Source organism: Montipora capricornis, chromosome 11 (assembly GCF_036669925.1).
Source record: "Montipora capricornis isolate CH-2021 chromosome 11, ASM3666992v2, whole genome shotgun sequence".
Taxonomy (NCBI): Eukaryota; Metazoa; Cnidaria; class Anthozoa; order Scleractinia; family Acroporidae; genus Montipora; species Montipora capricornis.
The window spans coordinates 9,589,965-9,613,384 of NC_090893.1; the positions used below are offsets into that span (position 1 = coordinate 9,589,965).

The 23,420-nt window shown below is 38.9% G+C and overlaps 1 protein-coding gene across 1 annotated transcript in view; it reads right to left on the minus strand.

Annotated features, from left to right (window-relative positions):
- The window catches only part of LOC138022884 (receptor-type tyrosine-protein phosphatase S-like), a 72,250-nt gene extending 57,346 nt beyond the window's left edge, over positions 1 to 14,904 (minus strand). Inside the window, exons 1-7 of the mRNA XM_068869887.1 lie at positions 14,684 to 14,904; positions 11,362 to 11,551; positions 10,560 to 10,814; positions 6,789 to 6,980; positions 5,153 to 5,463; positions 3,677 to 3,818; positions 2,584 to 2,879 (exon numbers count right to left, since the gene is read on the minus strand). Of these exons, the coding sequence (XP_068725988.1) occupies positions 2,584 to 2,879; positions 3,677 to 3,818; positions 5,153 to 5,463; positions 6,789 to 6,980; positions 10,560 to 10,692 (1,074 nt within the window). The 5' untranslated portion in view covers positions 10,693 to 10,814; positions 11,362 to 11,551; positions 14,684 to 14,904. The remainder of the gene's footprint in view (positions 1 to 2,583; positions 2,880 to 3,676; positions 3,819 to 5,152; positions 5,464 to 6,788; positions 6,981 to 10,559; positions 10,815 to 11,361; positions 11,552 to 14,683) is intronic.
- Positions 14,905 to 23,420: the final 8,516 nt, after the last annotated feature.

Sequence of the window (23,420 nt, forward strand, 5' to 3'; positions counted from 1 at the left end):
TGGGTAGCTTGCTCTTGTTAGCTTGGAATTTCTTCTCTTGACTATTAAATCTTATCCAATCTGTGCTCAATTTCATTGATCAACATTATATGGACGAAATGAAAGCAACAAGGTAATATCACTCACGGTAATTCTTAGTTGGCAGGTCAGGTTGTTTAAAATCGAAGAAATTAAGATGCTAAAGTTTAATCCGACATGATAGAAATCTCTACCCTTCACCCTTTATACCCTTCACCTGTTCCCCAATTTACTCGTGGAAAAGGTCTCCAAGCAACACTGTTGTCCTAGCCCCCCTGGGGGGGGGGCACTCCAATATAAAAAGGACGGGGGTGCTCGTTGGAAATTTTCAAAAAAACCCCTAAAAGAGGTACCAGGATCCTGTCTTGTGGGCGTGGCATGAAATTTTTTCCAACCCCTAAGAGGTATCAGTTCTAAAACAACCCATTTTGACACTTTCATACTTTTTAATACATAGGCAGCCCAAGCTCGTGTCACTACAGGCAGCCATTGAGAATTTAAAGGCGTTATAAGACTTTGTATGGGAAATAAAATACCGTCCATTATGAAGACTAAAAAACGCTCAATTTAACGTCCATTCAATAAAATGAATAAAAGTGACTCACCTCTGGTGCATTCTTGTGCCTTTTGGAGCTAATAGTATTTTATCGTTTCAGGAATTCCGTGTTTTCAATGTTCTAAGACAAAGGCCGCACACTAAGATTTCGACTGTCGTCAGCTCAGAGGCGGTTTGCGCCATGAAAATCCATCCCAGCCGCGATTTTTTCACGCAAAGCTTAAGCCCCATCATTTGCGAACCTCGGTGAATGTTTTGTCGTCAAAAATCCCGACGCACTTGGCAGGAAATGAGCATTTTCTGCTTCCGATTCCACGATAGCTGATGAATTTAACAGCTGCTGATAACCGAACAGGACACGGAGCTTGGGTCATGGTTGCGAGAGCTCCGTGTGCAGCCTTGACTTCGTCTTAGAACATTGAAAACACGGAATTCCCGAAACGGTAAAATAAGCTCCAAAAGGCACAAGAATACACCAGAGGTGAGTCATTTTTATTCATTTTATTGAATGAATGATAAATTGAGTGTTTTTTAGGCATCATAATTGACGGTATTTCATTTCCCATACAAAGTCTTATAACGCATTTAAATTCTCAACGGCTGCCTGTAGTGACACGAGCTTGGGCTGCCTATGTTTAAATTAATAGTGATAAAAATGATTGCTTCGAATAGCTCCCACTCTGGCGTAAAGTTTACAAAAGTATTTTCATTAATTTTTATCATTTTTAACAGAAGGAGTTCATTCTAAAGGAAACAGTAAATTAAACGGAATACTCTGATGGCACGGGGTCTATGTAAAGTTCTAGTGTCCATCCAGATGATTTCATTGAATACCTTCTACTCGTAAAGTTTTTGAGAGCATTGTCATATATATCTTTATCGTATTTAACATAAAATTTTCATTACTGGAACTGGTAAGTGGAGGAGGAAATCACATTACAGTACAATTGACCATGAAGTTCACAGGACGTAAGGAAGTGAAGCTCAAAGCCTCTGAAAACTGAATGTACACTCATTTAATTGATGAGTTGTGAATTCCCGGCATTAATTAATAGACAAAATTGAAAATTAGTTAATCGTCAAATGTCGCTTTTTTAACCCCTAAAAGCTACGATGAGCACCCCTGTCCTTTTTTACAATACTCCCTGTAACTTACAATACTTCTGCGTTTAACTTAGCTTGATGACGCCATTACCATTCTCAAGTATTTATATCCAGAATAACAAGGTCAGATCCACTTACCAGTTTACATTTTCTCAGAGTTAAATACAACTAGACTTGAGTGTGTGGATTATAGTAGAGAGTTCAAGGATTGGGTAATTTGTTGTTGTTCTCACAAATTGTTACTGGTTTCCAGTTTCTGGATTCCCGCTTTTAGTGATGCCCTTCTGTTGCGTAGTATCTCGATAGTATCAATCACGATGACTGGAGATACTTTGAACAAATCAACGTTGGTCAAATACAGCAAAGAAAAAATATCCAAAGCAGCACCTTGGTATGACAGGATGCCTGTGATCACTTTAACTACCAATTTACTACATGAAATCAAGGCGAATGCCAGCTAGTCCGCCAGTCTGTCGAAAGCCTTGAAATCAACTGGCATCAAAAACAACATCATAAAATAACAACGCAAGAGATCTCAAAAAACAACAAAACTAGTAGGTGTTCTCCTATGTCAAATGCACATTGATCCTCCACCTAAGGAATAACAACTGAAGAATCAACTGAAAAATTCCATGAAGGATCACCAGGAATAGTGAAAAAAATGACATGATTACTAACATGCCACTAACAGCTAGACTAAGACATTAGGGATCTTTAGATTGGAGGATGAGGACGACTACAAGTACGAATTTTCCGTACTGAGCATGTGCATAAGGGTTGGAAGCTCACATTTTTCAAAGTGCGCTTGCTCAGAACAGAAAACTCATACTCGTCCTCCGATCTAAAGGTCCCTATAATCTTTTTGTTGGGGCTAAGACTTTGCTTTTACATGCATGAAAATTTACCTGCCCACCATTATAATTTAGCCAAGACTGTCCATCATATCCATAGCTGATACCATAGCTGGTTACCCACTTGTCCACTACATTATCTCCCTGTGTTGCTATGCCACTAACTGTAACGACTTTTCCAAAATCAAACTGTAAGTATTGAGGTGGAGACACAACTCTGCTACACCATGATGTCATACCATATAGACGACTATAGTCTTGTGTGTGAGTGGCATCAAGTTCAGATGATGCTGTAACTGAAAAAGGGCGTGGGCTTACACCTCTTTCATTGCCAAATGTTGACAAGCAACCTGAAATTGAAGTTGCAAAAAAAGAGAGCTTTAGAGTACTTTGCAGCAATGAAGCATTTAACATCTTAAAACAAGTGGTTTGGAAATCTCATGAATTAAATTGATCATAACATTTACATGTAGCATCAGCTTCGTACAAATGAAACAGAAACCAGTTTTTATGTCAAAAGAACAAAGGACTACTGTATGTACATGTATAAAACTGAAATTGATAGGAAATCAACGATCCCTGACAGAAAAACTGAACTCCTCATATGATGAGAAGAAATTTCAGTGTTTAGGGTAAGTCACTGAAAGTTGCTTTGAATTAATAAAAACAGGAAAGAATTCTCACTGTAAATGATTGCAAAAATGCCCATTCTCTAGTACTGTATAATTATGCTTTGTAGTTAATAGGCACCCAGGTCAAATAGCTGCATTTCATGATAAACAACCCTCTCTATTTAACACCATTTGCCTTGTAATAAATAAAACCCTTCCCTGCTAGAAGGGGACTCAATTACATACTTTGTATAAATTCACAATATATAATTATACAGGTTGTATCATGATACTTTAAAGACAACATGTAACAAATTAAAATGACATCAGAGGAATCCAATGACTAGTTTACTGTGAGTGATATTGGGCTGCATATATCAGGCTATTTCTTAATTCAGCAAGTCTCTTTGTTGCCAATCTTTCCTTTCTTCAGATCAAACAACATGAAGTTACCGTGAAAAAAAGCTTTAACACCTTTACATGCACGTTGCTAAAGCGAAAACTCATTTCTTGCTTTTCATAACTGGAAAGTGTACCTTTCCTGGATCCATAAACGTCCACTCTTAGTGCTTTTCTATTGTTGAATGCCACAGGGTAGAATCGAATGAATTTGACAGCAAGCGGATTGTAAAAATCACTTTTAACACTGAAGTTTCGGCCACTGTTTCCTGAAAATATCTAAGAAGGGTAAGAAATGTGGGACCTTTAATTAGGGCACTCCATTCCTAATGAACTATACATGTACAACAAACTGGAAGTACTTTGTTTGAATAAAATCATACATGTACATTGGTGTTTCCCACAACACCATCTTTAGGAACCATAGTCAACTCCCTCACAGCAAGCACTATGTGAGGTAACAGCTTGTGGTGAGTAGTTTCCTGTGAAGATGTCTTCTTGCTACCTGCACACATGCAGCAATAATATATATTGCTCTGTATTATGAAAATTGAAACGTACTGCAGGAAATTAAACTGCATTTTACAAAAGGTTGATTTGATCCAGTAACGTTGTATCAATGTACATGTAGAGTGCAGACCCTGGTGGCATAGACCAGTGGTTGGGGAGTTGGGTTTGCATGTGGTTGCCTGGGTTCAAATCCTGTTCTCGCCTCTGGTTTGGATTTGTTAATACATTTCTGGTTGTCCCAGATTCAACTTTGTCGTGCTTTGCAAAATAGCCATCTGGTTGCCTTCTGCCAGAATTGCTCCTTTCAGATTATTAAAAGTGGGATGCCTGTGAACTACCTTGATAGCAAAGTTTACTTCCACTTTTTTCTTCACATTTTAGACCCACAGTGTAATGACACCTTCTTTGCCCTGTATAACCAGATAGTTTGGCTTGATTTAAATTTGCACTCTCCAAGTGCACATATTAACTCCTTCACAGGCATACCAATTAACTTGAAATCCCTAAAAAACTGTATGTCCCTGAGTTGTTAGCTTCACTAGTAGTTTGTTTGTGTTTTACTATGACAACTCTGACAATTTCAAGAATATGGACCAGCTGATGTGTTTCCCATTGTTGTCAATTAGGGAGGTGCGTGTACAGTGTAATTTGGACTATTGACTGATAAAAGTGAGTGTGGCTGCGTGTGTGAGTTGTGTTGGCACTGACGGTGTTATGATGCTTGGGGCACTGGACTTTGGTGATTTCAAGTTCAAGTCTGAGTCTCACCACTACCTAGAGTTGTTATAGAAATTATAAATGCCTTCGGTTTAACTTCCCTGTTACCGTACATGTCTAAATAATTCTGTGGTTTGCCTCCGGCCCAGTTAGGTTACTTAGATGTGTTTTTCTTGAATTTTATCTGTTTTACGAGCTCTGATAATAAGACCAAAGTCAAAACATAGGTATAACTTAAAGCATTTGCTGTTAAAGATTCTCTATTGTAACAGGTGTGTGAATGAGACGTAGCTAATTCCAACATCCAAATTAAATCCTTGAACGTCTCAAGAACTAAAAATACATGTACGTGCACATAGTAATATATCACAAGAGGTGAATAGTACCTTTACTACATTATTTTCCTGATACATTTGCCAATTGATGTTATCCAAAGAGGTCTCTATTTTGTAGGTTTTTGTCCAATCATCTGCACTGGGATTTCCCTGGGTGGCCACAGCACAAACAAAGTACACCGATCCCAGATCAATCTGCAGGTAGTCATTGCTATTATTGGTACTGCTGGGAATCCAGGCACTGGCTCCATTCAAACGCCCCTTGGAAGGGAGGAAACTGCTGCCCAGAGCTGAGGAAGCTGAAAATCTTTGATCGCGTATAACTGAACTATTTGAGATTCCAACTGGGTTTGCTCTACAGGCTGAAATTAAATCAAGAGAAAAATACAGATGCTAGCTAGGAGCTAGGTAGTTTATTTCCAGTTTCCCTAGAGTAACTTCACTAATTTGACATCTTAAAAGATTACCTCCCAACATGCCTTCATAAAACTCTAAATATCTCTACCCCAATTCCTACAGTACATGTAGTTGGTAAATGGGCAGATACAAAAGTCAGACCAGACCAACCCAGATCTTTCACCTCGGATCAAGCAAAAACAGTTTTGTAGGCCAAAACTATTTGGTCTTTGAGCCAATAAACTTCACCAACATTAGCTTAAAGATTAGGGCTACAGGGTGGTTTCTCAAGGTCTTATCTTTTTTTTTTACGTCAATCCAAGGTGAGCAATCAGAGTTGATCCGGTCAGACTTTTGTACCTGCCTTTCATAAACACCTTTTCTACATAAATAACACAATTATTATTATATAATATTAAGTGCCACTAACAAGGCAGTTTGTGATCTTAACTGTAAATTAGTCCAGCATGACGACTTACAAGTAAAAAATGTCGGTTTGAAGTGCAGGTCATGGACGAAAGATTGAAGTGATCCTTGCACTTAACTGGACAATTTAAGCAATTATCACTTTATACACACATGGCCTTGGTCGTTCAAAAGGTGGATAATGTTATCCACCAGACAGATAAATCACTATCCAGTGGATATAAACACTAGCAACACCAATTGAGTTATCCAGTGAATATTGAATTATCCTGTGCATAGTTGCTATCCACCCTTTGAACAATTTAAAGGGCCTGAAGAATGCGCAGCTTCAATGGGAATTGAACTCATGACTTTTGCAATACCAAGACAATGCTCTACCAAGTGAGCTATGAAGCCACTAAGTTAAGAGCATGTGATCAATTTGTTGGGAATGGAAAGGAAAGGAACTTTATTTAAGTGTCTAGTTATTCTAGTGTTGAAGCACTAATTGGGGACACTGTAAATTGAAATTAACAATTAACACAAATCAAGTCAAATGTTGGCGCAACATTTGAATGTTGAGTTTTGGGCTCATGTGTTCCCGTGAAAGGATTGATGAATGAAAGAAATGAATATTTGAAGTGCGGGTTATAGACAAAAGATTGAGAAGTGATCCTCACACTTAACTGGACAATTTAAGCAATTGCCAGTTATATAAACACCTCAAAAAATAACCTTTCAGTTGTGTCAAATATACATTTATTTCATTCATCAGTCCTTTCACAGGAATATGTGAGCCCAAAAAATTGACCATTAGCTCAATTCACAATTTAAAAACTCTGTTCGAATGGGCATAAAAAGTGAATTATTTGATAAATCCAATTACCTGTGACATCATTTGAAGTTTGCGGTGTGGAATACACTTCAACCTCACAAATTGTCAGAATTTTTCTGTCTCCTGGTACCACAACAGAGACATAACGACCAACAATTGGAGGATAACAGTAAAACGACTTAGTTTCCCCGGTAACCATAGACAGGGTCCCACCACAGCTTGTAGTGGTGCTGGTATTATTACCTGTGTGAATAACAGAGGGCAATGACATTTAGAAGTGAAAAGAACATTTAGATTTATAGGCCATGCATGTTGATTTACCTTTCCTAGACAGAAATTAAATTCCTCCACTAATGCTGAAAGCTTTATTTTAAATAATAGTAGCATTAGTCAATCCTTGGTCAACCAATTTAAAAAGCCTGCTGAATGGCTTTTAAACATGATATGCATCTCTTTGAAGAAAGGAAGTATTTTGTTAACTCCATCATAGACCTAATCGGCTAACTCAATGTTGTACCCAACTCAAATCTCACGGGACTAAGATTCTTTGTGTGTTGTATTTGCATGATAATGTAGCATTCATATTTAAATGATATGGAAATACCTGGAACAAAACGTTTTATTCCCAAAGGGTTTGAATTGGGTACAACATTGAGTTAGCCGATTAGGTCTATTGGCAACAGCCCCAGGTGACAATTAGGAAATTAACAATGCTGTATTTTTTAAATGAAAGATGTCACGGAACTGGAAACTTGAAAAAAGATTTACCGGTATTTCTAGGTCATCTTCATCCTCCTTTAAATAAAAAAATCAGAAGACCTTGCGATTTTTATTTTAGAATTTGATGAAGTCACTGTGCGCTATAGGGTTTTTCATGTGCCGGGTGTTGAAGCACAGGATGCATAGTGAATCTGGTACTTGAGACGTATACCCTACAATCTGTTTTGATAATCATGTTAACTGAATAGAGTGTAATGTGAAGTGCTAGATTTCAATCCCATATGAACCATGTGAGCGTTAGCCCTACAGATGGAAATGGGCCCACACAAGGACAGAATGTCGTCGACTGACATTCCCAGTAACCGTGATTTAGTCACCCAAGTAATCACTGAGCTTCTTAGTTAAAGAGAAGATCCACAGTGCCCACATCACAATACAAGGATGCTTCAGACAAGCTCAAGAAGTCGTTTATTGGCCATCCATGAATCAAGAAATCACAGAAATCACTGATTACATTGAACACTGTGACACATGCAACATGTAAAGGTCAACCAACCCAAACGAGAACCGCTCATAATTCATACACTTATTGTCCAGGTTTGACACTAATTAAATGCATGCCCAATTTTGACATCCAACACAAAGTGTCCTTTTAAGTCTAAGCAACAATAAGGTAAGGGTAAAGGTTAGCGTTATTTTTAGCTTTGGCTAAATGCAGCAGGTAATCTTTAGTTAAAGAGCAGCATTTGGGGGACAATTTGTGACATAAATTCTCTGTATTCCGAGACATGAGTGATGTTCAAGTTGGCAAGAAGAGCAAGTGGACACTTTGTGACGCTTATTGAAATCCGCGTGCATCTAATGAGGGTCAAACCTAGACATATCTCAATTCAAGGCAGAATTAAAGTTGGTTGTGATATATTCACCTTACAGTAGATGAGACGGACTGTCTGTGTACAGTTGATCATTATTCTGGCTACTTGGGAATTGATCATTTGGAAAGGAAGAATGCCAAAGCAATAATTACCCGATTGAAATGCCATTTCTCCAATCATGGTATTTTAACATGTTCCAGCGACATTGGTCAATGCTTTGATTTGCAAGAGTTCAGAAACTTTGCAAGGGACCATAGTCTTAAGGTCACCCACTTATCCTAAAAAAACAAAGGCTGTGTAGAGAACACTGTGAAGACAGCAAAACTGCTAATGAAGAAATATATATGCAAGAAGGAACCAACTTTTACTTAGGACTTCTACTCTGGAGGAATTCCTTAAGTGAAGGCACAGGCAGTTCACCAGTGCAAAGACTTTGTGGTAGCAGAACAAGAACACTTCTTCCAACAACAACAAGTCTTCTGAAACCTACAACCGCCACTGACATTTAAGAAGAAGTCTGAACATCAGACCTACATGACTAGGTAGGAGGACAGCCTAAGCGCTTCAAAGACTCCCTGAAAGCTTACCTCAAGGACTTCAACATCGACATCACCACATGGGAAAACGCAGCATCTGACAGACCAGGCTGGCGAAGCATGAGTCACAAGGGCGCCCTCCACTCGGAAGTTCAACGATCCAATGCTGCCAAAGAAAAACGTAGGGCAAGAAAGGCTCGAACCGTAAACTCAACCAATACGCCTCCCACTCTCTGGTGCCAGACCTGTGGCAGGGGCTTCCATGCCCGCACTGGTCTCATCAGCCACCAGCAGACACACCGCTAAATGTTCTAAAATGTCGTCTGACATGGTCATTCGTAATCGAATCGACGAACAACACATGTACCTCCACACCTGAAGTGGAACCTTAGCATTCCAAAACAGTGACAGTAGAGCTACGCCAACACTACCAACAGAAAATTAGGTGAAATAAAAATAAAAAACAGGCAAGACAGATGAAATGGAGAGCAGTCATCAAGACCGATACATGTAGCTTTGTTACAGTATCCTGACAAGCAGTTTATATTGAAAAACGCTGCCGCAAAGCTCAAGGACAACCCATATCTTGGTGCAAAAAGATTTATTTCCAATGATGTTTCGAAGACAGTAAGAGACGAGAGGAAGATCTTGAAAGACCAACATCTTGAGGAAATTCGCAGCCGGGAAGATGTAGGATATGCCTTCATCCCTTGGAGTATTCCTCCTTGTATCCTTTATAAAGATAAACAATTCAGCAAAATTGAAGTCTTTTTTTCAGACCTCCAAGACGCGTACGCGTACGACGTTATTATCACCAGGTAATTCCATCATTTTGGCAATAGCAGCTACTTTATTATTCATCTGCGTCACAAGTTTCACTGATTTTGGGGCTCATTTTGTTGAAACTCAAGCACGCTTCCAACAGGGCCTGTGAACCCTTCCTGCTTACAGAGCAATACTAAAAACTTCTCCCATATCACATTTCAACCTTAAGCTCGAAAATTCAATACACAACATGATATTATAATTCACAAAGGCAGAAAATACCACAGAATCCTTTTCCAGCGAAAATTTTATTAAAACAAACAACATATTTGCTCTTAGAGGCGAAAACCTCTTCCTATTTCATTGCGTGCGTTAAGACAAGAAACTCAATTGTGTCAAATTACCATGTACTTCAGGTAAATACAGCTCACTTTGATTTCGTCTCGATGGGTGATAGATTGTTGTCGAAGTCTAGTACTCGTCGCTTTTGAGATTCATGCCTAGTTTATCCAACTGACTTTCCATTATTGAGCTCCATAAGGGTATATTTTGTTTAAGGATCCACTAAAACGCCATTCGCGCTGCATGACTTTCGACGCCATTGCAGGCTAAGTTAATGATTCTACTGTGTCCACCAGAGAAATCTACGCAGTTCCACTACCCTCTCGATCCTAAGAAAATACGCGCAGAAGGCTCTATACACAAAGACACCACTTACCAGGGGAGTGACAGGCAAGACTTTTACCGACACGGAAAAAAAATAATAAAAAAATAAAAAAAATAAAATAAATAAAAAAACAACAAACTAAACGCAGACCTCGACTGGGTTTGCCCATAGGCAACCCAGTAAAAAATGAAAAAATGAAAAACTTGAGGGCGTCTTGCGTTGATTAGGAACACTCTTGTTGATTGAATGTTTGCCTTACCTATCTTAATTTGAAATGAATCCATATATGCTGCACAAGGCATCACTAGGTGTACAGTATCTGTTAACAATAACAACTTCAGCAACAGGAACAGGTGCTCCCAAGTCCACTCTCCACCAAGCATCCTTTGCATAATCAGTGTGCATACAGGTCCCACTGGAATAATTTGTTTCTGGTGTCTCCATCCACAGCTCTTGATGCTACTCCGCCATGAGCACTAGAAACCCTGCTCAGCTGGTTGATTGAGGGCCAAATCTAAAAGAAAATGCCCAAAACATGAGACAAAAGAGAAATACTCCAAACTACAGTCTTAAAATTAATGCCATTATAAGCAACACAGAGCTTTGAATTAAGTTCCTACATGTACTTATGGTCCAGTACATTCTGTAGTTTGCATGGGATTGTGTGAAAATGCATGTAAATGATGTGGAAAAATGATAAGTAGAATCTCTGAGACAAACATGCTGTCATCCAGTCTCATTTTATTATTAAAAACCCACCTTACACAAACATCTGGACTACCCATGTAAAGCATGTGTTGCAGCCATTTCATCAAAGCTTACAATAAACAGTACATGCAGTTGCATAGACTATTTTAAAAAGGAGCACCAGAATAAACACAGTCTGTAAATTTGCAACAGACTGGGTATTTATTTCCATAATAATGTCGTAAACTGAAAAAAAACTATAAGAGCTTCATAAAAAACAACAAATCGATCGAACGAATTCAATAACAATCATAATACTGGTAAATGCAAACAAAATTAATATTAAATGGAACAATTTTAAAAGAAAAACTTACTGTGTGTGTAAGTAGAATAAACTTCAACCTCACAAATTACCACATCTTTAGGATGGCCAGCAATTCGGATGGACACATATCTGCCAGAGGCTATAGGTTTGCAGAAAAAATTGTTTTTCTTGTTTCACTGGAATATGAGTGACAGTAGCACAAAGGTGATTGGTTGCTCCTCCCATAGCAGTTGAATCTCCTTGTAATGAAAAGTTAAGAATTATCAAATAGCCCCTATGCGTGATGACGTCTGACTAGCTGATTTCACACCAAGCCTCGAATTCGAAAATCAAACTTGCAAATTTTAGCATGAGCTGAATCCCAAAGGAACAAACTTGTAAAGAAAACCCACGTTTGAACAGTATTGTATGTCCAGATGATGTGAATAATTTTGTGCAACGAGGCTTGGTGGTGAATTTTTTAGCACATGACGTCATCATGCATAAGGCCTATTAGCATAACACTCAGACACTTCTGCTCCAGTCACTAGTCACCATCTATAAAAAACCAGCTAAATTCAATGAAGGCTAGCTATGCCAGCAGTGAGTGAATACAGGTCATACACTGTTTACAAACGTTTTTGTTTTTCTCAACTCGATTCCCTTTTATTTTCTTCAATCTTTCAGGGTTTAGTATTTAACTAGTAACCAAATGTCTTCTCAGGGGAGCTACATGTATTTACCCAAGACATCTACCATGGCACTATAATGATTTATGATTATCATACCAAAACAATATCATGTACTATTAGGACTACATATTATGCAAAGACAACTTGAATCTCCAGAAAGACAAAAACGCAGCTCACTTGACAATAATGGAATAAAATGCTGTGTTTAACTGCACTACCACACGTACGCAATGCGTGCCCATTTTTCTTTATTTGGGTGCAATTACTGTACAGTAATTATTAATATTTGAAGTGTAAATATTGCATGCTGTTGATTGCAAAAATGGTGCAGTAAAATCATGTACCAATGACCCACTCTTATCTAAGTTCCGTCTAAATTGCTGTGGAAATGGACACCTTATTACAAGAACCTAATATGACTGAAACATGGTGATGATAATTTATTTTAAGTGTGGCCCTAGAAAAAGGTCTATTTCTGTTTGTTCATGATAATTATTTTGAAAGTGATGCAATGCCTACCCGTACGAAACGAACGACCTTAACGCAGCGCTGCTTTAGCGACTGACCAGCGTTGCCCTTATATCTGCAGAAAGGTTGCATGATGGCTGCATCGATAGCACTGCGGAAGTTTCGAAAAATGACTACGCGTCAAAGACATCTCAAAGTCACTTAAGCGCTGCAGCGGGGCCGTGAACATGCTGCACTTGAAACAAACAACAACTTTTAGCAGTGCTGCTTTTGCAACTCACCAACGCTGCTCAAGGAAAGACTGTTTGCTAAGCATTGCAGGACGTCTGAATGGTGGCTGCATCGGTGATGCATTAGCGACCCTTTCGTTGCAGACGTTTTGCAAGAGAGCTGCTTTAATACAGCCTTCGCGTTGCTTTAACGCTGCAGGGAGGATGTCGCGTGATGCGAGAGGTTTTTTTTCCATCTTAATGCACTACTAAAAAAGGTACCTTGAGAAGCCTTCTAATTTAATGGCCACCAACAACAAGCAATCAATCGAAAAATGGGTACAAGAAAAAGTATCAAGAATATCAATTAAAGTTATTTTGCATAGTGGAGCAGTATACAGGCAAGCTATATATATAACGAGAGCTGTATAATGTACAAAAATATTCTACCCAGAGAGCTTCTTCACTGCAGCGTTGTTACATTAACTGATCATGATGCGAGCAGGATTCTTTAAAAACGTCACGAAAGATGATATTGTTCACACAGCTATCTGATTTAATATATTGCAGTTCTCTCATCATTTCGTGTGTCTCTATACATGTACACCGTAGGTAGCCCAAGCTTGATATATGAGTATCCGTACTGTACAGTACTATGTCGTGCGAGAGTAGAAATACAAGGATTTGTATGGGTAAAACGATTTTCCTCAAAGTTCTGAAAATTATTGACGACTTAAAATTAAAAACATGTTACCTTGCTTCAGTCTTATATTTATTTGATTCTGGTACGGTTTTTGAGTCGATTTAGAGCGATTTAGACGGTTTTTGGTTCCTCTTCTTTCCCAAGGTTTGGCACCGAGACAAAGCTGCCGAACAAAATCATCGAAGGAAAAAGGCCATAAATTCGTCCCCAAGGCTTCGATTGCCTCGAAAAATCCCATGCAAATCACGGACAATTCCTCCGCTACCCATTCGTCTTCTTTATTCGAGCCGAGCCGCTTGTACACTGAGAAGGATTTAAGGGCCACCAAAATCTGCAAACATTTGCTTCCAGAGCCATCGAGTGATGCATTGTTCAGAACTCTCTTTATCCAAACCATTGAAGATCGCTTAGCGACCTGCGATTGGTCATGGGCAAAAAATGGTGATCAATAGCGAGTCAATTCGTGAGTCTTATCGCGGGTCGCTGAAGGGGGTGGCTAAAACTATCGCTCCATTTGGACCGAAAATGCGAAATAATTGTGGTGTACTTTGCTGGCGTCTATTTCCCTTGACATTAAAATCTTTTTGGATCGATCATGTTGGGCTTATATATAAGCTCCGGCCATATAGTACGAGATTTAAAATCACAATTTTCTACAGAATACAACATTTTAATGAGAATGTATTTCTGACTTCAGTTGAATTTTTATAAACCTTAAAGACTGGATATACCTACGTACTGACAGCCGTTGATTATAGACATCTTTCAGTTACATGTATAGCCCTGACGTTAAGGCAATTTAAGATGCACTGACAAAGCTGCTTATTAAGCATTGCTTTCACGTTGTTAAACACTGCAAACTTTTACATACAATTATCTTTTAGCTGAAGCATTTGAGCAATGATGTACAGCGCTGCGTGCATGAGCATTGCTTTGTCGCTCTTAAAAACATTCCAAACTTTTCCTCAAAAATGGTTTTTAGTCGCAGCTGTTAAGCAACGATATACAGCACTGCTTTACCATTGCTTTTTCGTTGTTAAGCATTGCAACCTTTCTACAGCGCTCGATATTCTGCTTCTGAAGCTTGGTCAACGCATGAACGTCGCATAAAGGACGCATAAGCACTGTGCAACCTAAAATATGAAGTTGCGCAGTGCTGGAAGAGCATTCTGCTGTTCGTACAGGTATTGAGGAAATGGTCAACTTTTACTAGAGTTGAATTCCAGCAAAGAGGATCTCCTCACATTCATGCATTAAAATCTGCAGAGTAAATGTTGCTGTTGATTGTAAAATGTCACAGTAAAATAATGTACCACTGACCCACTCTTATCTCAGCTCCGTCTAATCGATCAGCACAGCAATCACCTGTTGAGTATACGCACTTCAGCTACATGCTCCACTCGCCCCAGGTCCACTCTCCAAAATGGGTTGGTATTTTTCATTTTCCAGTGTGGGCACAGACCTGACATTAGTTCCCTTTCCACCATCCACAGCATAGCTGGAGAACGATGTCCTGAATGTGCTACTTTGATCAGTGGGCTTGAAAAAGAGCAACATTTCCTTGAACAAATAAAGAGAAACATGTTCATCTACAACAGTAATTTATTAAAGAAACAAAGGTTACTGTCAGCATCTACACAAATTCAGGCTCTAAAGAAATTAAATAGAACTGAAGTATACAATGTAGAATAACAAGACACAGTACGTCTAGTGGCCATGGCAGAATGTGAAGAAGCCTTAGTAATAAAAAGGTGTTAAAAACACAGACCATTAAAAAAAATGCTAGGCTTCCATGACCAAGCTTCAAACAATCCTTCTTTCATGTTCACTGTTACTCTGACACACTGATACAGTTGTCCAGTCAAATCTTAACGATCTACAAACATTAATGTTCTTGATTGGTCCACAACTATCAAAAAATGTTAACTCCGCATAGAAAGAACCCTGATACAACATACACTCCTCAAGACTACATTGTAAAGTCATTTCTCAGCACCTCGGCACTTTGTCAAACCTAAGGTGTACTGTACCTTTAATATCACGCCTTGGTGCTCCAAAGATCTCTGTTCTTAAACAAGCTGCCCCATGTTTACTTCCAGCAACAAAAAACGCACATATCTACCAACCATTCCATGGTACAAAACGTGTTTTACAATGGTGTTCCGGTTGAAGTTTCCACTGAAACTCTATAATCAGCAGTTATCGTTATAACCAATCACTTTAGATTTAATCATATAAATTAACCCTTATTTGGAGCATTTCACAATAATTATTACTATGACAAAAAAAAAAACTGCAATGATCAATTCACAGAAATGAAGCAAAGTATTCTCATAATGTTGGCAAAATAATAATGCTGTGTGGGTCAGATCTCAAAGAAATCTGAGAACAACCCTAAGGTTAAACTGCATGGTTCACCAATCCTATTCAAGCATGGATACAGTGTGTGTCAAAAGCTACCTTAAATCCACCTTGCCCTCGTGCTGTATAATTTGTCCAAGTTGTTCCATCTGTGGATGACTGTAGACTGTATGTCTTCACCCACTGATCTGCTTTGGAATTCCCCTGAGTTGAAACAGCACAGATGATATGAAGTGATTGTAGATCAATCTCTAGATACGGAAAACTGTCCCTTGATGATGCACACCATGAAGATCCTGCTGTGTAGTTTAATCTCCCATTTTTGGCTGGTGTGTCGGAACTGAGATCAGATGAAGATGTTATCTGTCCATCAAGAATAAATCCTTTCTCCAACCAAGAGCATCTTTTTCACATGATTCTAGGATACAAAACAAAGTCAAGGATATTTAAGAAAGGCTAAGGATACCAATCAGTGTAAAACACAGACTGCAGACTGAGCAGGGCTTGAAATTGCAACTCATTGGTCGCCAATGCGACCAAAAATTGAGTGCTGGCGACTAGATTTTCAGAATTGGTCGCCAGCTGGCAAATCATGTTTTTTTGTGATAACCCAGGATAAACAGTAGACAACTTTTGTATTTGAATCTTTATATGATGAACTGGTAGCTAGAACACGACTCACCCTTCTTTCCCACTAAAATAATGTATAAATACTACAAGAAAATCGGTTTCTCACATTGTTAACTAATAGCACAAAATGTACTTTGGTACTTCGATGGCACTTCATGGTTTCAGCGGCTTCATAAGATCGTAGGCGCACTTAAACACTGTATGATTCTTGCCGCCTACGTGAATTTTTGCACCCGGAAGACGAAGATTCAGCAAGAACTAGCTTGATATTGATAATATACTGATAATGAACCTAGACATCGCATAATGAGTTTGAAATATGGAACCTTCAAAAATCAACCTGTACCCTTAACATAAAGTGTGTTGGAGAACTTGTCCCCTCTATTAAAAAGTGGAGATAAATATTGGTAGAAAAGTATGTTAAGAAACCAAGTTCCTCTGATTCTAGAGACTCCTGAAACCGTATACGAGCCGTTCCTTTTATTTTATCCTGGTCGGAGACTGGTACGAGCATTGTGGTTGTCATTCTCGTCCCCATTGCCCTTTTCGTTTCTCTTAGTCGGCAGGGCCTTGGCACGAGAAAACGAAGGGCCCTTCGTTTTCTCGTGCTGAGGCCCCGCCGACTAAGAGAAACGAAAAGGGCGAGATGGGGACGAAATGTGTGGTTGTGTGGGGGCCTAAGCCGAGCAATTCAGTATAACTTGATTGCCACCCAAGCTGTAGGAGAATAAAGAACTATGTTTTGAAGGTGAAAAGCAAGGATAAAAGACCCATAAATACTTTTGTCCTTTGGCCATTTCAATTTCAACAGGAAAAGAAAACAAACAGCGGTTTACAAACATTTTCATTTTAAACTTGACGTTTCGTATGTTGCAGCATACATCATCAGAAGTGACGGTTAAAAACTGTTACACAGAATTTTAAAAAACTAGAGCGAGGAACTGGTGACTAGTTAAAAAGTGTGATAACAAAATCGTAACTTCCGGTAGTCGATTCTTCCGGAAGAAATTAATAAAGAAAAGCTTCTCACTACCAATGTTTTCATTGAGAGAGGGTTTTAAGTCACTGATTAATAGCGTTTCTTTAATTTTACATTGCATGTCGGACTTTCCCAGTTGCGAGGATTTCAAAATGGTCCCATTTGATGTTATGACCGGTAGAAAATTGTATGGTCTGCAACAGCAGAGGGCGTGGCCGACTTGTGTAAGAGCTTTGAAATGCTCGGACTTCCTGTCATGCAATCTTCTTTTTGTTTTGCCGATGTAGAAGGAATCACAGTCCCAACAACTGGCTTTGTATACTATTTTTGATCTTTGAGAACGACTGAAACGATCTTTGTAGGGAAAAAAAAGACTTAATCCTGCAAGTGTTTTGAAAAATAACCCTAAGATTGACACAGCCATAAAACTTACTAATACAAGATTTAAACACGTCGAGTAAGAGCTTCACTTGAAAGCCCAAAAAAAGGCAAGACAAGAATGATATCTTTCCACTCACTGTTCCTAAGAAAGATATCATTCTTGTCTTGCCTTTTTTGGGCTTTCAAAGTGAAGCTCTTACTCGACGTGTTAAATCTTGTATTAGTAAGTTTTATGGCTGTGTCAATCTTAGGGTTATTTTTCAAAACACTTGCAGGATTAAGTCTTTTTTTCCCTACAAAGATCGTTTCAGTCGTTCTCAAAGATCAAAAATAGTATACAAAGCCAGTTGTTGGGACTGTGATTCCTTCTACATCGGCAAAACAAAAAGAAGATTGCATGACAGGAAGTCCGAGCATTTCAAAGCTCTTACACAAGTCGGCCACGCCTCTGCTGTTGCAGACCATACAATTTCTACCGGTCATAACATCAAATGGGACCATTTTGAAATCCTCGCAACTGGGAAGTCCGACATGCAATGTAAAATTAAAGAAACGCTATTAATCAGTGACTTAAAACCCTCTCTCAATGAAAACATTGGTAGTGAGAAGCTTTTTCTTTATTAATTTCTTCCGGAAGAATCGACTACCGGAAGTTACGATTTTGTTATCACACTTTTTAACTAGTCACCAGTTCCTCGCTCTAGTTTTTTAAAATTCTGTGTAACAGTTTTTAACCGTCACTTCTGATGATGTATGCTGCAACATACGAAACGTCAAGTTTAAAATGAAAATGTTTGTAACCGCTGTTTGTTTTCTTTTCCTGATAAAAGACCCATGTTTGCCTTTAATAGATCACCATCACCAAAGCTGAAAACAACACTGGCTTAAGAGGTCTTTCTCGTGCTTTTTTTTGTTTCCTTGCATGCAAAGTAACACTTAAAATCCTGGTCTCACTTAAGTCATAAATTATATTAAATAAGTTGGCGACCAAAATTTATGATCTGGCGACCAAATTTTTCCCATTAGTTGCCAGCTGGCCCCTGAGCAAAAAGGTAATTTCGAGCCCTGCTGAGGTTACAACGTAAATGTTGAAAAAGCCCAAACCCCTTAGAAATGCTAACCTTAGGCCTATTTAGGCCTAAAACAATATTTAGGCTTAACTGTTAGCATTTCTAATGGGGTTTGGGCTTTTTCAACAGTTACCGTATTTACCCGTGTATAAGTCGACCTTTTATGGCCTCAAAAGAAGCTCCAAAAATCGCCCTCGACTTATACACGAGTCAAAGATTTTGAGCCAAGTTCCAGCTAAGTAATTTATTCAAAATTAACATAATAATGTTGTCTTGGGCATAACGAACGCAATGGACAAAAGCCGACGTACATTGTAAAAGACTTCAAAATGAATGACAAAAGACTTCAAAACGAATGTAAGCAATTCCAGTTGAAATAAAAAAGGATTTGTCCAACTCTAAATGTTGAAGATACTCACAAGCACAAATATGAAATAGACACTGGAAATTTTCGTTTTCCAAAGGCGGAAAGCTCTATAAGGCATTTCTGTTTCTTCGAATAAAACACGATCGTTCAACGGCTTAGTAACCTGGCACAATACCTCGTGTTTGCGTGCAAGCATCGTCACTCGTGTTTGCGTGAAAATGCTGGTTGGTAATGATTGTTTTTTTATTCTTTATACAAACCTGGCAGATTTAAATGCTTTTGCAAACTTCGTATTGTTTGGTTTATGAGTTTTGTCTTGTTTGTCATTTGAGAAATTGTAAGTCAAGGACCAATTAAACCTTGCACATTTTCGCATCGTTCGCAAGTTATTTTCAAAGATTGACTCCTGCTTCTGTGATGTTGCATTGTGCTTATCCTCTAAAGCCCTTTATCCTTGAACAACGAAACAGGTGAGTTTGAGGTTTACATGTTCGATTTTCAGATAACTTTTTCGAAACTCAAGGACAAAACGCCCGCATATACAACAGCTGCTGAACAACAAAACTATTAAGCGCTTGAGGCCCTGATTTTTTTGTGTATCCACATTTCCAGAAATCGAAGAATACAAGATTAGTGTCCCATGAACATTTGACAAAGAAATTAAGAAATTGCGTTTTTTGCCATCAAAAATGGGGGGTCGACTTATACATGGGATCGACCTATACACGGGTAAATACGGTACATTATAACCTCAGTCTGCATTTTACTCCCGGTCTGCAATCTGCAGTCTGCGTTTTACACTGACCGTTTCGGGAAAGCAAAGTTCCTCTAGAATTTCACATAGATCTGTTTACAATGCCACCGCAGGGAAATTTTGCCAATTGGCATGATATATTTTTCGAGATAGACTATTGATCGAGTTACGAGTTGAGTTGAGTTTGAGTTGAGTTTGAGTTAAGATTGAGTTAATATTAAGTAGAAGACACTGAGAAGACCATCAAACACCGTTTTCGTGAAGTGCACAGGTGTATATTTGTGAAATGGTTTTAAACTGATCAAAACAATCTTGAAATTTCCTGCACGGCAGTATTCTTGTTTAACACTTTACCAGTTTCAGCACTTGGACTCCTTCGATTTGATTACTGCCTGTTTTGCTGTTATGTGGTCTCAACACCGTACTCTTTTCGAGTAGCGTGTGCGATCTTTAATATCCCACAGTTTATGAACGCTGAAGGTTGTGAGACGGGACCTGAGATTTATAGTCCTTATTCGCGAAGACTTGAAAGTCTAACCATTTGCGTATGTTATTACAAAGGCAGCACTTTCTCCTCAAGTATTTTAAGACCCTGAGTGTTGCGGGTCTGGCCGGAGTCGAACTCACGATCTCCTGCATAACAAACTGATCCACCGGCGCGCGGTTGTTCCTCTATCGACGCAGAAAAGATGTCTTCTTGTAAGGCTAAGGATGGGATTTACTGTTAAGCCAGCTTATAGCCCTGGCGGCTAAACGATGAAACGTACCGTTTGTCGTACAGCAGCGTGGTTTTCGTGGTCGGCTACCAGACAAAACGTTATCGGAACTAGTGAGCTGCAGGAGTGTTTATGTAAAATATATAATCCGGAACCTGGAACGCGTTTTTCCCCTTACTGATCCTAGCCTTTGAAGAGAAGTGCCTTTGTCAGTTTTCATTTATGTACTTGCAAAAACAAAAGAAACCATTCACGAAAAACCAAAATTAATTGACAAGTAAATCAATAAACAATGAGTAATAGCTGTAAACTGCTTTATGCAGGTAAAAGTGTAGACAGAAAGAAATGTCTATCGTGATTTGGTCAGATCATAGACATACTTTCAATTTCAATACTCTGATTTCAAAACTTGTTTGTAGACCTTTTTTAACCGGTTGAGTAGGGATCCAGACAGACAATTTTAAATTAACAATTAAAGATCACCTCTTCTTCTTTTCATAGTGTTTTCACTGCTTAGTAACAAGTCATATTTTAGAAAGGGGCCAGTATAGATTTCGAAAACCAATGCGAATCGCACCCGTCACCTTTCTAGTCACAAAGTAACTCGCGAACCGGGCACCGTGACACAATCCGGGCTCCAGGTCTAAAACACGGGTCACTTTTGACGGGTTACTCGTGGCAGGTCATTATTTTACCTTTTCGAAAGTAACCCAAAACCCTAATTGATTTGGGTAACCATAGACCTAAACTTGGCTTTTAGGCCTAAGATTAGACAAATTGAGGCTTTGTGGTTACTTTCGAAAAGGTAAAACAATGACCTGCAAGTACGAGTGACCCGTCAAACTGAAAGTGACCTTTGTTTTAGACCCCACCCAATCTCGGTCATAAATTTCTGGGACACTTGATGCCACACATAAATTCACCCCTTCCCCCCTTTTCGAAGTTGTAGGGAAAAAAAATTGTTGACTTTTCTCATCAATGCCCAAAGTCATCGCGCGATTGATCAACATTGAAAAGGGGGGAAGGGGTTGTATTTTGGGTTGGTGTCACCATCTTTTTGGCTGGGATTGTAGCTAGACAACTAGACGTCATAGCAGACCGAAGTAGGGATTAACGTGTATTTAATTTCATAACTTACAGTTTAAGTTACCACTTAATAGCACTTAAAAGAAAAATGTAATACCATGAAGGCCAGGCGAAACAATCAAGCATTACTTTCAACATCTTGTGTCTTTCAACTTTGCAGTGAAATGGTTTTCCGACATGTGTGACTAGGTCAAACATTTTCATTTATTTAAATGCTCGGCTCGTTTAACTGCCAACATTACAAAATTTCGGTGATTAGCAAACGTAACAGTCGTTTTTAGAATTTCAGTGGTTATGAGCAAAAAGCGTAATGCTGGCTCACTTCGCCAAATCTTTCCCTCTTTCGTTTACGGCGTGTTGATCGACCATGAAGCCGGACGACAAATACGGTTCATCGTAGCCGCCGGGCCGGCTGTAACTGGCTTAACAATACACCCCATGTATCCCTCTAAGAAGACATCGTTTTGACGTCGATAGACTTAACAGCAGCAACGAGAATGATGCCGTGAAAGGTGTAATCATTATAAGATTGTTTTGATCATTGGAAAGCCATGGCATTTTGCCAAATTTTATGCAAATATATCTTTCAACGCGAAGAAAACAGTTTTCGAAGTGACTTGTACTGAATATTTACTACTTTTAATTCCGAAAAACGCCAAAAAATGTAACTCAATCTTAAATCAAACTTAACTCAAACTTAACCCAATCTTGCCACTTCAGTGATTCTCGCGAGACGAGAGTCCCATCTCTAGAGACGAATGTCTCGTCTCAATTTAAGTTCCATCGCAGTCCCTGAGAACTTCATTGCGTGTTTACCTGAGGTTTCAAGGACGTTTGGTAATTTGACCCGAAGCAGTAACTTTATTCAGTATGTTATTATTTTAATATGATGTTGAATGTTGGCGGGGTTCTTTAAATAGTTGATGAAATGCTCCGCTCTTGGCTATAAAAAAAATATAGGATATAGGGCCACATATTTCATCAAGCTTCTATTGTTACGTGTCTCGTTCTTCGAAAGCTTCCAACTAAATTTCTATCCTTCAATTTCAATTGCTCTTTAAATCAGAGAGAATTAATCCATTCATAAAGTTCGTGGAACTTCCTTTCTTGTATGGACAACCACGTGATGACCCAGAAATAGAAAACGACTGAATGATCATGAATGCATGCTTAATAAATACATAGCCGAATTATTCAACAATAATTTGTACGGCGTTATCGCGTTTTGAAGGGTAATGGACCACTTATGGTCAACGAGAAATCCTTAGTTTTGCGTCATGTTCTAAAAAATGTCCTTAATTTTGATCTTACAAAACTACAGCAAAAATACTTAAATATTACCTCCCCGCTGGAATTCGGAGTAGCTTGTACTTATGGCGCGAGCGTCGAACCCGGAAAAACGCCACAAAACGAACTGCAAAATAAGCACTTCTTGATAGGATGGCCCCTGAATTACTGTAATACCGACCTTGAACTGTAAAAGTCACTTAAGTTTTACTTACCGGACGATAAATGGGCCAGAAGAAGACAGAAAATCACCCGGAAACAAAGAGCCTTGCAATACGACGTATCTCCCACCATGATTGACATCTTCTGACGGGAAATAAACATATATCATGCCAACCTCGTTCCCAGGGTCTCTCTTCTCTGCCTCCATTGTCAACGACAATAGAGGCAGAGAAGAGAGACCCTGGGAACGAGGTTGATATCATG